This window comes from Corapipo altera, unplaced genomic scaffold, assembly GCF_003945725.1.
Source record: "Corapipo altera isolate COAL_440 unplaced genomic scaffold, ASM394572v1 61044, whole genome shotgun sequence".
Taxonomy (NCBI): Eukaryota; Metazoa; Chordata; class Aves; order Passeriformes; family Pipridae; genus Corapipo; species Corapipo altera.
The window spans coordinates 704,903-719,970 of NW_020885018.1; the positions used below are offsets into that span (position 1 = coordinate 704,903).

The 15,068-nt window shown below is 46.5% G+C and overlaps 1 protein-coding gene across 1 annotated transcript in view; it reads right to left on the minus strand.

Annotated features, from left to right (window-relative positions):
* The window catches only part of LOC113959004 (ubiquitin-conjugating enzyme E2 R2), a 121,595-nt gene that overhangs the window by 15,231 nt on the left and 91,296 nt on the right, over positions 1-15,068 (minus strand). Inside the window, exon 2 of the mRNA XM_027667689.1 lies at positions 14,428-14,514. Within this exon, the coding sequence (XP_027523490.1) occupies positions 14,428-14,514 (87 nt within the window). The remainder of the gene's footprint in view (positions 1-14,427; positions 14,515-15,068) is intronic.

The following is a 15,068-nucleotide window of genomic DNA, read 5'->3' on the forward strand; positions in this document are numbered from 1 at the left end:
AGAATCAAGAAAAGAAGGGTGTGATCAAGAAACCAGTCATTCAACAAAGAAATTGGAGAAAGGAATGAGACAAATCAAACAGGAAATCGAAGTTATCAGACCTGACCTTATCAGAACTTCAAGACTTGTGAAAAGATTACAGCCACCAATCAGGTGAGTGGATTCCTACCTGGCTGCTTTGATGCTGGGATAAAGGGGTTGACAGTCAGCAACTGGAAGGCCATGAAGCCAAATAGCTGGGATCCCTTGATAGAAGTCAGGGAATTGAAAGAGGAATTGGAAAAGAGGCAGCAATTTGCAGTCTCTGGAGACAACTCCTCTCAAGTGTGAGGGCAAGATATCCATTTAAGGAAGATCTTGTGAACTCCCCAGGAAAGTGGACCACTGCAGACAAAAGTATCCAGTACTTGAGAGAATTAACAGTGCTGGAAGTCATCTATAGCAATCTAAAAAGTGATGACATCCCTAAAGATCCAGAGGATGTCCCTTGCACCATGACCATGTGGAGGAAGTGCCCCTCCATCATATTCCAACAGTTTGTCAGCAATGTATTACCAGGAAATGGATATGCTAACTCTGGAGAGAGCATCTTCCTGGCTGCAAAACTTTAAAGAAAATCTCTGTACCTCCTTACCCCTATGGACCAGCACCTCAGCTCTCAGGAGCAACCCAAGAAATCAGTCCTCTCCTGCCCTGGTCAGAGGGGAATGAAACCCCAAACGCAGGCCATGTGGTGCACTCTGGTTCTTTCTGCAGGGACAGGGGAAGGACATGAGGAAGTGGGATGGTGAACCCACCTTTAATCTGGAAGCCTGGATATGTGAACTGAGAGGGAAGAGAGCTGTTAAGAAGGGATCACCCAAGAAGACTCTCAGTGTAGTTGCCACAGACACAAGAAGGCAATCAGCGATCTCCCAGACATGAAAGGACTGAAATCACCTCCTTTGATCCTGGTAAGGGGACTTCTGGTCTGGCATTGCAAGGGTCAGACAGGGAACACTCTGACCAGGAACAGGAATAAAGGGTCCCTGCCTTCAGCCAGGAGGAGGAAAGGGATGACCAGGCATACTGAATTGTGTGGATTTGATGGCCTGGCACACCAGATCCACAGAAGTATAAGGCTTTAGTAGACACTGGTGCACAGTGTACACTGGTGCCATCAGGGTATAGAGACATAGAACCCATCTGGCTCTCTGGAGTGACAGAGGGATGCCAAGAATTGTCTGTATTGGAGGCTGAGGTGAGTTTAACAAGGGAAAAGTGGGGAAAACATCCCATTGTGACTGGCCCAGAGGCCCCTTGTATCCTTGGCATCAGTTACCTCAGAAGAAGATACTTCAAGGATCCAAAGGACTTTTGGTGTAAGTACTGTGAATACAGAGAAGATCAAGTAGTTATCTACCCTGCCTGGTCTCTAGAAGATCCCTTCATTGTGGGATTTCTGCAAGTTGAAGACCAGCATGTACCAATTGCTACTGGGACAGTGCACTGGCAGCAATATCGCACCAAGACTCCCTGGCTCACTCACCTTTCAGTAGTCCCATATGGCCAGTGCAAAAGTCTGACAGAGGGTAGAGGTTAATAGTAGGCTATTGTGACCTGAACGAAACAATGCCACCACTGAGTGCTGCTGTAGCAGACATGTTAGAGCTCCAATATGGAGTCAAAGGTAACCAAGTGGTGGGCTGCAACTGATATTGCCGATGCATTTTTCTTAAACCCTCTGGCAACAGAGTGCAGACCACAGTTTGCTTTCATGCGGAGGGGTGCCCAATATACCTGGAATTGACTGTCCCGGGGGTGGAAACATGGCCTTTCCATCTGCCATGGACTGATCCAGACTGCGCTGGAAATGGGTGATGCCCCTGAACATCTACAATATATTGATGACATCATTGTGTGGGGCAACACAGCAGAAGTGGTGTTTGATAAGGGAAAAAGAATAATTCAGATTCTTCTGAAAGCTGGGTTTGCCTTAAAGAAAAGCAAGGTCAAGGGACCTGCACAGGAGATTCAGTTTTTGGGAATAAAATGGCAGGATGGATGTCATCATGAACCTACGGATATGGTCAACAGGGTAGCAACTATGTCTCCACCAGCTAACAAGAAGGAAACACAAGCTTTCCTAGGCCTTGTCGGGTTCTGGTGGAGGCATATTCCAGGTTACAGTCAGATTGTGAGCCCCCTCTATCGAGTGACCCGGAAGAAGAACCATTTTGAGTGGGGCCTTGAGCAACAACAGACCTTGGAGCAGATCAAACAGGAGATAGCCCGTGCAGTAGCTCTGGAGCCTGTTTGAACAGGACCAGTTGTGCAAAATATCCTCTACATGGCAACTGGGGAACATGATCTCACCTGGAGCCTCTGGCAGAGAACACCAGGAGAAACCCGAGGTTGACCATTGGGATTTTGGAGCCGCGGTTATGAAGCATCAGAAGGCCCACTAAACTCCAACTGAAAAAGAGATATTAGCAGCCTATGAGGGGGTTCGAACCACCTCAGAAGTTGTTGGAACAGAAGCATGTCTCCTCTTGGCACCGCGATTGCCTGTGCTGCACTGGATGTTCAAAGGGAACATCCCCTCAACATATCATGAAACCAGTGCTACATGGAGTAAGTGGGTAGCTTTGATCACACAGCGAGCCCAAATGGGAAACCCCAATTTCCCAGGAATCCTGGAAGAGATTATGGACTGGTCAGAAGGCAGGGATTTTGGAGCATTGCCTGAGGAGGTGGCTGGTGCGCAAGAGGCACCACCATGTAATGAGTTATCATAAGACGAGAGAGGCTACGCTCTATTTACTGATGGATCTTGCTGTGTGGTAGGAAACTATCGGAGGTAGAAAAGTGCTGTGTGGAGTCCCACACGATGAGTCAATGAGACCACTGAAGGACAAGGTGAATCAAGCCAATTGCCAGAAGTGAAACCATCCAACTAGCCCTAAAGATTGCAAAACGAGAAAAGTGGCCTGCGCTATATCTCTATACTGACTCCTGGATGGTGGCTAAGGCCCTGTGGGGGTGGCTACAGCAGTGAAAGAAGGCCAATTGGCAATGCAGGGGTAAACCCATCTAGGTTACTGTGTTGCGGCAGGACATCGCTGCACGGGTGGAAAACATGACTCTGAAAGTGCCTCATGTCGATGCTCACATGCCCAAAGGTCATGCCACTGAAGAACATCAGAACAGTGAGCAGGTGGATAAGGCTGCCAAGACTGGAATAGCCCAGGTAGACTTAGACTAGGAGCAGAAGGGTGAGCTATTTATAACCTGATGGGTCAATGAAACATTAGGACATCTAGGAAGAGATGCGACATACAGATGAGCTCGTGATCGAGGGGTGGACCTGACCATGGAGACCATCACACCAGTCATTCATGAATGTGAAACACGCGCTGCAATCAAGCGAACCATGCGAGTAAAATCTCCCTGGAATAGAGGGTGAAACAGGAACCAGGTCTAAAAGAGTTAACTGAGATATCTTGACCTGCTAAAAAACCCCAATACCTGTTTTGCTAGAAGAATATTTTAGGAGCACTGGTTGATATCATGTTCTGTTCTGCTCACTGCACCAAAGGCCTTATTATAGAAAGAATAGGAGTAGTACACACACAGTAATAAATTAGGTAAACTAGATGTTTGAATAAGATATAGAAGACCCAGAGCCAGGATTTGCAAACTTGAAGAATTCAGGTCACCTAATTGAAGTAGTCAAATTGAGGAAGACGTTCATGGTGACCACCAGAGGGATGAAGGTTTGAGGAGAAGACCCCTACAGTAGAAGACTGCGCATGTCTGGAAAGACTCCGCCCAGAGACTAGCCTACTTATTAATATGTATGTTAAATGATGTAACCATGTATCTAAAGTGTATAAAATAGCTTGCTTTTGTACTTTCAAGTCGAACAAGTTTGTCCAGTACTAACTGGCTTGTTCCCAACGTTGAATAAACAAATACCTTGGTGCTTAAAGATAAAAAAAATCTCTGAGCAGTTTCTCGGACCGAGTTTTTTGTAATCAAGGGCAGTGGCTGGATTTCCAGTATGGTGAGGCCTGGCATATTGACTACATTGGACCACAACCATGAACACACCAAGGCAAGAGCTACATACTCACCATGGTGGAGGCAACAACTGGTTGGCTGGAAATGATGGTAAAACCAACATAAAATGACTGCTCAGAAACAGTTTTAAGTCTTTAAGCAGCAAAGGTATTTATTTCGAGCAACGTTGGAGAGCTAGCCAGCTCGCGTTGGACAAACTAGGTCCGAAGTTCTCAGTGAAAAGTCAGGTAATTTATACAATTTTGATGAGGGATTATAATATTTTACATGAATATTCATTACAGTTACATCATCTAGTTATAATATTCATATCAGGAGGGGTTCAGGTGGAGTTCGAGGCAGAGTCATCCTTTTGGGTAAATTCTTGAGGGTCGTTCCGGCTTCTTCGACCTTATAGAGGGTCGTTTTCTTGTCCCTCATCATCATGAACTTTTTAACTCTTCCTGACTACGTGTGAAACTCTTACTAAAAACTCCTTTACTCAGCTCTCCACCCCCCCCAAATGTCCATCTTATCTAATTTATGACTACTAGGCTAACCTTTTTGTTATATTTCATTAGGATAGAGCATACCAAGGACAAACAGGCCTCTCGGAGCCTGATACCTTCTCTCCCTTAATTAATCTCATAACACGTTTTCTGTCTCTGTCATTACAACCTAAATGCAGCATTCCTCAAAGTGGTATCTGTGAGCCTCTTCTCAGAGCAGGATTTTAACCTCTAAAAATCCTTGCTCTGTTTCAGAAATATATCCTGTAAACCAGGCCACAGTTCGAAACACCACCTTAGGACTTGAGAGACACATTTTGTGGTGACATGGTACCCCAGAGAGAATTGAATCAGACAATGGGACTCATTTTCAAAGTAACCTCATAAACTCCTGGGCAAAGAAACACATCATTGAGTGGATGTATCACATTCCCCATCATCCACAAGCCTCTGGGAACATTGAGAGGTATAATCATAGAATCAGAATCAGCTCGGTTGGAAGGGACCTCCGAGATCATCAAGTCCAACCCTTGATCCACTACCGCTGCGGTTGCTAGACCATGGTGCTAAGTGCCACATCCAGTCTCTTCTTAAAAACCTCCAGGGGCGGAGAATCCACCACTTCCCTGGGCAGCCCATTCCAATGCCTGATTACCCTCTCTGTAAAGAAATTCTTTATAATATCTAACCTAAACCTCCCCTGGCACAACTTGAGACCATGCCCTCTTGTCTTGTTGATAGTTGCCTGGGAAAAGAGACCAACTCCCACCTGGCTACAACCTCCTTTCAGGTAGTTGTAGAGAGTGATGAGGTCTCCCCTCAGCCTCCTCCAGGCTGAACAGCCCCAGCTCCCTCAACCTCTCCTCATAGGACTTGTGCTCAAGTCCCTTCACCAGCCTCGTTGCTCTCCTCTGGACCTGCTCCAGCACCTCCATGTCCTTCCTGAACTGAGGGACCCAGAACTGGACACAGTATTCAAGGTGTGGCCTCACCAGTGTGGAGTACAGGGGAAGAATCACTTCCTTGGACCTGCTGGTCACACTGTTCCTGATACAGGTCAGGGTGCCATTGACCTTCTTGGTCACCTGGGCACACTGCTGGCTCATGTTCAACTTCTTGTCAATCCAAACTCCCAGGTCCCTCTCTGTCTGGCTGCTCTCCAGCCACTCTGTCCCAAACCTGTAGCACTGCATGGGGTTGTTGTGGCCAAAGAGCAGGACATGGCACTTGACTTTGTTGAACCTCATCCCGTTGGAATTAGCCCAACTCTCCAACCTATCCAGGTCCCTCTGTAGAGCCCTCCTGCCTTCCAGATGATCGACACTCCCCCCTCAGCTTAGTGTCATCTGCAAATTTGCTGATGATGGACTCAATCCCCTCATCTAAATCATCAATAAAGATATTAAACAGAACTGGACCCAACACTGATCCCTGGGGGACACCACTAGTGACTGGCTGCCAACTGGATGCAGCACCGTTCACCACCACTCTCTGGGCCCGGCCCTCCAGCCAGTTCCTAACCCAGCACAGAGTGCCCCTGTCCAAGCCGTGGGTCGCCAGCTTTTTCAGGAGTATGCTGTGGGAGACAGTGTCCAAGGCTTTGCTGAAGTCCAGACAGACACATCTACAGCCTTCCCCTCATCCACCAGGTGGGTCACATGATCATAGAAGGACATCAGGTTGGTCAGACAGGACCTGCCCCTCCTAAACCCATACTGGCTGGGTCTGATCCCTTGTCCATCCTGTAGGTGCTGTGATTTCACTGAGGATGATCTGCTCCATAACCTTACCAGGCACTGAGGTCAGGTTGACGGGTCTGTAGTTTCCTGGGTCCTCCTTCCGGCCCTTTTTGTGGATTGGCGTGACATTCACCAACTTCCAATCATCTGGGACCTCCCCAGTGAGCCAGGACTGTTGGTAGATGATGGAGAGCAGCTTGACGAGCTCTTCCGCCAGCTCCCTCATCACCCTTGGGTGGATCCCATCTGGCCCCATAGACTTGTGGGGATCCGAACAGCTCAGTAGGTCCCTAACTGTTTCCTTCTGGATTACAGGGGGACTGTTCATATTCTTATCTCTTTCTACAAGCTCCAGAAGCCAGTTGTCCTCAGGACAACCTGTCTTACTGTTGAAGACCAAGACAAAGAAAGTGTTAAATACCTCAGGCTTTTCCACATCTTTGATAACTATATTCCTACCCATGTCCAGTAAAGAATGGAGGTTTTCCTTTTGCTATTGATGTATCTGTAGAAGGACTTTTTGTTATCCTTCACAGAGGTGGCGAGATTCAGTTCAAGTTTTGCCTTCGTCTCTCTAATTTTCTTTCTACATGACCTAACTGTATTCCTAAATTCTTCCTGAGTAGTCAGTCCTTTCTTCCATGATCAGTAAACTCTCTTCTTTATGCTAATTTCTTTCAAAATCTCCCTGTTCAACCAGACCAGTCGTCTTCCCCACTGACTCGCCTTTCGGCACAGTGGGACAACCTGCTCCTGTGCTTTCAAAACTTGCTTCTTGAAGCATGTCCATCCCTCCTGGACCCCTTTGTTTTCAAGGGTTTTTTCCCAGGGTACACTCTGGACTAGTCTTCTGAATAGGTTGAAATGTGCCCTCTGGAAGTCCAACATAGAGGTTTTATTGACGACCCTCCTTGCATCCCTGAGTATTGAAAACTCTATTATTTCATGATCACTGTGACCCAGATGTCCACTGACCACCACATCTCCCACCAACCCCTCTCTGTTTGTGAACAGGAGGTCTAGTGGGGCTCCAGCCCTGGTAGTCTCATTTACCATCTGGAGTAGGAAATTATCCTCTATACACTCTAGGAATCTCCTAGACTGCCTCTTCTCTGCTGTGTGGAGTTCCCAGCAGACATCCAGCAGGTTAAAGTCACCCACGAGAACAAGGGCTGGCAATTTTGAGACATCCGCCAGCTACTCGTAGAATAATTCATCACCCTCATCATCCTGATTGGGTGGTCTGTAACAGACTCCCACCAGGATATCAGTCTTTTTGGCCTTCCCCCTGATTCTGATCCACGGGCACTCAACCTTATTGCTACTGACTTCAACTTCTACAGAGTCAAGAGACTCTCTAACATATAGAGCTACCCCTCCACCTCTCTTACCCTGCCTGTCCCTTCTGAAGAGCCTGTAGCCATCCATGGCAACACTCCAGTCACGCGAGTCATCCCACCACGTTTTCATGATAGTGACTACATCATAGCTTTCCTGCTGCACGATGGCTTCCAGTTCCTCTTGTTTGTTACCCATGCTGCGTGCATTGCTGTACATGCACTTCAACTGGGCTGCTGATTTGGCTCTAAACTTGGGCTGTCCACCCTTGGGCTCCTCTCCGGAGAGCCCGGTTTCAACCGCTTCCCCCTTCAAACCTAGTTTAAAGCCCTCCTAATGGACTGCTGAAGACTATGTTAAGAGCGTTGGGCAACTGGACATAGAAGCATTGGGATAAAAATTTAGCAAAAGTCACTTGGCTGTTTAACACCAGAGGATCTGCCAACTGCCCCGGTCCTGTCCAAACAAAACCCTTACATACTGTGGGAGGGGATAAGGTCCCCATACTACACAAGGGGAAGTGGCTGGGGAAGTCGGTGTGGGTTTCTCCTCCCATGCGAAAAGGCAAACTCACCCTTGGGATTATCTTTGCTCAGGGATCAGTGTACTTGGTGGGTAACGTTGAAGAATGGGGAGACTTGGTGTGTGCCTCAAGGAGATTTAACCTTGGGGGGAAAATAGTCTGTGGTGTGAGTTGTACGTTGCAGGAAGTAAATTAGCAGGAACGACATGAACCGACAAAGAGTGAATTTTGTGAGAAGCAAGGAGAGTGCATCGATGTGCTGGTTTAAAAGTAAACTGGTGGGAGAAATGAACCCAACTCAAGAGACTACAAGTCAGAGTTACAATTTACTAAAAAGATTACAATAAATACAGTGATACAGAGAAAAACTGGTTTTAACCCACAAAAACATATGTATAACCCAGCACCCTGGGACAAGAACAGAATGGTGTTCATTTGCTCCTGTGCTGAGCACCACATGGTCCCCATGGGGGCAAAGTAAAAGGAAAGGTAATCTGTTGGTCCAGATTATGGTGGCAGTTCTGTTGAAGTAATGATCACGGTCTTGTTGAGAGTGGCAGTGGCAGTCCTGTTGAAGTTCTGGTCCTCCTCTGGATCCAACGAGTGGTACCAGAAGTTCCAAAACCCCAAGATTATATATGCTCAGGTTCAGGTGGGAATGTCCAGTACCTCCCCCAGGGCAGGGAATTTCACAATGGGTGATTTACCTCTGTGAGCCATGGGATATTTTTGGAATCTTTGATGGTCTAGGTGTTGCAGCTGCCTATTATGCCAGTCCAGTATGGCCCATTAGCAGAGACGACCCCTCAGGCTGGGTGTGAAGGTGCTAATTCCTCCACAGAGGGAAGTTATCACAACTGAGTCATTAGGTGTGAAGACAAAGACACATTCCCCTGCTTTGTAGGATTTCTTTAACACCCAGCTTGTAGCCTGAGGTGTCAGGTGTGCTCTGGGCAGCTGCTGCGAACAATCCATTATTAACAGTTCAGCATAAATGACACACAGGGTGTAGAATACACAGTTTTGGTTGTATCCACATAGTGATAAACTGGTCCCGGCTCCTGTAACTAGGACAGACGATGACACAGGATGTGGCAGTAAATCTGCAGTATATGAGAAAACTGTGGTTTAAACGTGTTTCAAAATGGTTTTTTGTAGTCTCTTTGCTAACTCATGCTTTCTTCTTCCCAAGACCCCTCACGACAAGTGTTATTCCATGCAGGAATGTCCTGGGAAGATGTCCTAAGGTGTTCTCATTGGACCTTGTTAATCCCTTCCTGTGATTGGGTGTTCCTGTAAGCCCCTTGAGACTTCTAATCGGTTACTCTATGAGTCCTTCTAACCCTATAAATGTAACCCCCTCAACAATAAACCCTCTCCTGCCTCCTCTCCACGCCGGTGTGTTGTCTCTGTGCCTGCCATGGGACCACGTGAGTGGGAGGAGGGGAGAGCACCTCTCCCCTCCAGGCTCAGGACCTGAAGAAACCCCTGGCGCTGGAGTCCCCCCCCCATCCACTTAAGTCGTCGGAAATGGTTCCTCAGATGGAAATGGAACTAGAACTGGGCCACCCCATGCCATGGGGGGAAAGAGATCCAGAACAGACCAGACCGGTGTCAGTGTCCAACGATCGATTGTGCTACTTCTCCTGTCTTGAGTACCCATCCTAATGGAATAGAACTCAAGTCATGGTCTGTTTTTGAACATCTGGAGGGGTGGAGGAATCCCATGAAATGGGAAGAAAATGTCTATCTGTGAAAGGATGGGGGATAGTAGTTAATGAAAATGTATAAATCTGTATGTTGGGTATAAACTCTGGGTTGTTTAGCCTGGAGGAGGCTCAGGGGAGACCTCATCACTCTCTACAACTACCTGAAAGGAGGTTGCAGCCAGGTGGGTGTCAGTCTCTTCTCCCAGGCAACCAGCAGTAGGACAAGAGGGTACGATCTTAAGCTCCACCAGGGGAGGTTTAGGTTGGATATTAGGAAGAAATTTTTTACAGAGAGAATAAACAGACATTGGAATGGGTTGCCCAGGGAGGTGGTGGATTTACCGTCCCTGGAGGTTTTTAAGATGAGACTGGATGTGGCACTTAGTGCCATGGTCTAGCAACCATGGCAGTGTTGGATTAAGGGTTGGACTTGATGATCTCGGAGGTCTTTTCCAACCTGGTTGATTCTATGATTCTATGATAAAGATGGTTTAAGAATGTAGATTATGTTGTAAATGTTGGTAAGAAGGGATTTCAGTAATGAGAATTAAATACAATGGAATAGTTAAGATATATATGTATCAAATTATGTGGGTATGATGTAAATGGTATGGAATAAGGGGTGGAGATTGTATAGGGTCTGGTTGAGATGGAGTTCATTTCCCCATAACAGAACTACTACTGTGCTTTGCATTGGTAGCTGGAAAGATGTTAATAACACACCAGTGTTTTGTCTACTGCTGTGTGTGCAAACTTTTGCTTTTGCTTTAATAAAATGCCTTATCTCAACCTATGAGTTGTTTCCCATCTTGTTCTCTCTCCCCTCTCCAGCTAAGAAGGGGGAATGGTAGAGCAGTTTGGTGGGCACCTGGTATCCAGCCAAGGTCAACCCACCACATCAGTGGTAGCAGAGTCAGTTCCAGGAATTTTTTAATTGAAGGATTTAGCACACTCTACTAGCTCAGGTATCAAAACAATGCTCCTCCCAGGACACTAGGATGCTGAACAGATGGTGTGGGGCAGTCTTACACTGTTCCCCTAGGACACAGTTGTTCAGGTGAAAAAGCAGGAGATGCTCTCTGAAAGTTTCACTGAAAATCCCTTCCAGCATGCAAGAGGAAGACTATTTTGGCAGCATATGGAAACCATACAGCTACATAATTGTCAATCTGTGTCAATCTACTCACAGTGTTATGGACTGAATATAGATTTAAAACTCCATAGCACCTACCATTTATAAACGCTTTAAGAAGCCTGTAAAACCAATTCATCAGCAATAGCACTCCGACACAAGTACTTTGTAGGACTGCTGTAGCAGTATCTACTACAGTTGATAGTCTTCACTGAAGTTATCTCCAAGGGATCATGGGGTCCCAATGCCAGATGAGGTGGAGGTGCAGATGGGGCCTGAGGCCAGACAGTAGATGTTGGCCTCTCCAGGGCCCACTGGTTTGCTGCCTCTTGCACCCAGCTGTGGGATGACTTACAAGTTCTCAGAGGTAGCCTTACACCTTCAGATGACATAGCCTCAGCTGATGGGCAGCACTCACACTGTCCCTTATCACCCTGTCATGGGTTTTAGATTTTCTTCTTGAATTTTCCCATGCCACCATAAGGGGGTGCGTGCCAACAGCAGTGCACGGCATTCGCCACCGTGGTACCAGACCAACCGCCCACTGACAGGGGAGGGGGGTGGTGGGGGGGCAAGATCCCCTGGGGTGGAGACACCCTGAAAACTGGAAAAAATAAAAGGGGAGCTGTTCCTGGTTTTGCCTTCTCTCTCCCTGGTGAGGCTCGCTGCCTGCATGGACTTGGGAAACCCCTGAATGGGTTCAGCAGCCCCTACACTGACTTGCTACCGTGGCTCCTGCCATGACTTGCTGCCCAAAGTTGCTGGTCTGATTCACCTCCCATGCGTGAGTCTGGAATCACCCAGCTACTGCCCAGCTGCGGTCCTCCCGTCTGCCAGCACCACAACCACTGGAGCCTTGGTGTCCCTTCACCCTGCAACAGTTGCTGGTCGGGAAGTTCCCTTTGTGCGGGGTGAGCGCAGCCGCGCCTGCGGCATCGTGTGGAGCCTTCTCTGCACCCTCCGCTGCAGACCACCAAAAGCAAGGTACCCGCTCTGTGCACCTGGTGTCAACACTACATACCAGGGTTCTTCCTGCCGCTGCTGCTGCCTCCTGATTTGCTGCAACTGCTCGCGGATCTGACCTGCCGGTTTCCTGCCACCTACCACCATTGTTGTTGCTTCCACGTGTCAGCCACCTTGCCGCCAGGGTCATGTGACCGCGTCGGAACTGCATTGTCACCCCGGCAATGCAGAAGTGAAGAGAGTGATTTCTGGGTGACATTTTTTTCTCTGTTATTGTGTGGGGGTTGTTTTTGTTCTGTTTTGTTCCCTGGTTTTCAGTAAACTCTTTATTTCATTTCTACTCCTTGCTCGTGTCATAATTGTTTTTCAAATTTACAATAAGTCCAGCAGGGAGGGGTTTCTGTTTCATCTGAGATCGCGCCTCCCTGGCAACACTGTCTTTAACCCAAGACGCACCCTGAGCCAAGACAGGTTAATGATAGGAACAAGAGAGAAGCTGCAGATCAGTTCTGTTCAAGACCACAGGCTGCTACTTCCCCATGCATCTGGTCTCAGCTATGTCCTGAGGATCCTCCAAGGCTGCTCAACACACAGGAGCCAAAACACAAAGTAGCACTGTGATAGCATCCATGCCTTTGAACCCAAGCCAGTGATCACAGCTACAGATAACAGTTCACCTGAAGGACATTTCTTTTATAGCCAAATGAGATCCTTCTTCAACACTGGAGGCATATTTCAGGAGCTCACTAACCATCTCCTCTCCTGGGAGATGGTGGCCAGGAGAGGCCATTGCTGCACTCAGGGGAATTTCCTCATATGATCAGGTCAGCAGCATGTGGACAAGCAGATATTCAGCAATACAAAGTTATAGAGGGAACCAAGAATGTGAAAAGTTTCCCTCTTGCAACAATCAATGTTACATAATTGGGAATTCAAGTAGGGCAGCACTGCATAAGAGTCTGGATGGGTAAAGGTGTCATGGGGCCTGATGAGATCAGCACAAGGTTTTAGGGATCACTGTAGTCAAGGGACAAGCCTTTCCCCACGTACATTCCTAGTTTGAAGTGGACACAAAGAAAGCCTGCAGAACCTCTCATAGGAAGACCTGTGATAAGGTGACAGAGCTGCACCAAATGGAACATTTCTGAAAGGTCTTTAGCTCCTCAAACTATTCAAGCAGTAGTCCTAGCAGGCTGAGACCTGGCTAGGACATCCAAAAGTTTAGCAGGGATTTGACTGGCCTCCACTAAAAGATTGAATTTTGAGCCAAAACAGGCCTTCAATTTTCAAATACAGCCATGAAATTTTGTAATTTTGAACTATTTGTATGAAATGAAATGCTGCTTTTCACAGTCTTTGCAGCAGCACTATTAAACTCTGTCTCAAGTTGCTGCTCACATGAGTTTTAACATAACAGCTCAACTCAGTCTTAAAGGTATAAACCTTAAAGGTCACTTGACAGATGAAAGTCCAGCAAGAAACACAACATAGTCCATTCACACCAGATGCAGGGCAATGTATCCTATGCCCCAGCAGCATCAGAGGTTAGCCTGAGCGCTGCCATATTAACACAGTTGGGCCACTATCAGCCCCTGAGCTAGTCAATCAGCAGAACACCACACCATGCTGAGATGCACTAGGTATATCCTCATGGCAGCGCTTCCCCTAGTGCTTTGGTCCGTGACAACTTTACTTTAAATCTCTCTAAGTAGCCCATGCTCAGCATCATGAAGAAAATGCTTTCAAGCTAGGGAGTGCTGCTTTCTAAGAAACATTTATATAAAATCATTCTCCTTCTGAACCTGCTATGTAGTTGTGCCATGATCAAATCATGGACTTGATAGCCCAGTGTTACCCTGTGAGCATCACTCACACATGCACTAGACTAAGGGCCACTTCAAATTGACTAGTAGACATTAAATTCAAAGGTTCACTCTGGTCCCAGGGTGACCAGGTTGTGCATGACTCCTCCTGAAGCTAGACTTCAGCTCTGGTTCTTCCTGCAGTTGGAGCACCCCAAGTCCAAACCCCTTCATAATAGGTTGACTGCTGCAGGAGATTGTTTCCCAACATTTCTTGTCTCATCACACAGTTTTGTAGGATATACTCAAATTAAAAATGTACTTGAAAGTCATAAAAAAAACAACTAGTTGTCTAAGTATCACAATAGAGCAAGACCCCATACACCAGTTTAGGGGATCCAAGAATCCTCTAAAACTGCCAACACTCGCGACATAATGCTTCAGCTGGAGCTGCTTGCTGCACTTGCAGGTATGAGAAAGGTTCCATCCCTGTCTACAGAAACAGCATTTCCTACAATATTTAGATTTAACTCTGCAACCATGAAGCTGACATTTAAACACAAACAGCTAACCGCTTTAGTTATGGTTAGAGATGTTCCAGAAGTTTAAGGACATAGGAAACTTTCGCATACACCTGAGAAAAAAATTAATTAGCTTAAAAAATACTTTACCTCATAAATGTTGGGGTGCCACATTTTGGTCAGGAATCTGAAGGTAGGTGGTGAATATGGATAGTCAATAGGAAATTTAATGTGAGCCTGGAAAATAAAGCAAAATATTTTAATTATGAAACAGAACAAAGAGACCAACAAGCAACCATTACAGTGAAAACACTGAAAAAATTTCCATTAAGTCCATTAAATAATTTTGTTTATATATCAGTGCCCATGTGGACCCATAGTATAACTCTACACAATTTCTTATGAGCAAAACACTAACTGAACAAGAAAACTCTAAACACCAGGTTTTACCTGGGCTGGCAACACTCAGAAAACAAGCCATAAGGTGTCAGGGTTATCAACAGGTCTGTCGGAAGGAAGTAAGAAGATGGAAGACAGGAATTACAAAAACGGAAATCCTGGACTTTCTTCAAGTCACCGTGACTGTGCTTTAACCAGATCATCATGACTAAGCAGATGCTGTATCACCATGACTTTGCTATTTGGCAGTCAATCCTGATGTATGTGTACATAAAAGTACCAATTATAGGTTAACATGTATGTTATGTTAAGGTCTATAAATGTCTGTAACCTGTTACAATAAAGATTCCTTCTATCCTGTCCCTGCTTTGGAAGAAGATGATTCTGTGTCG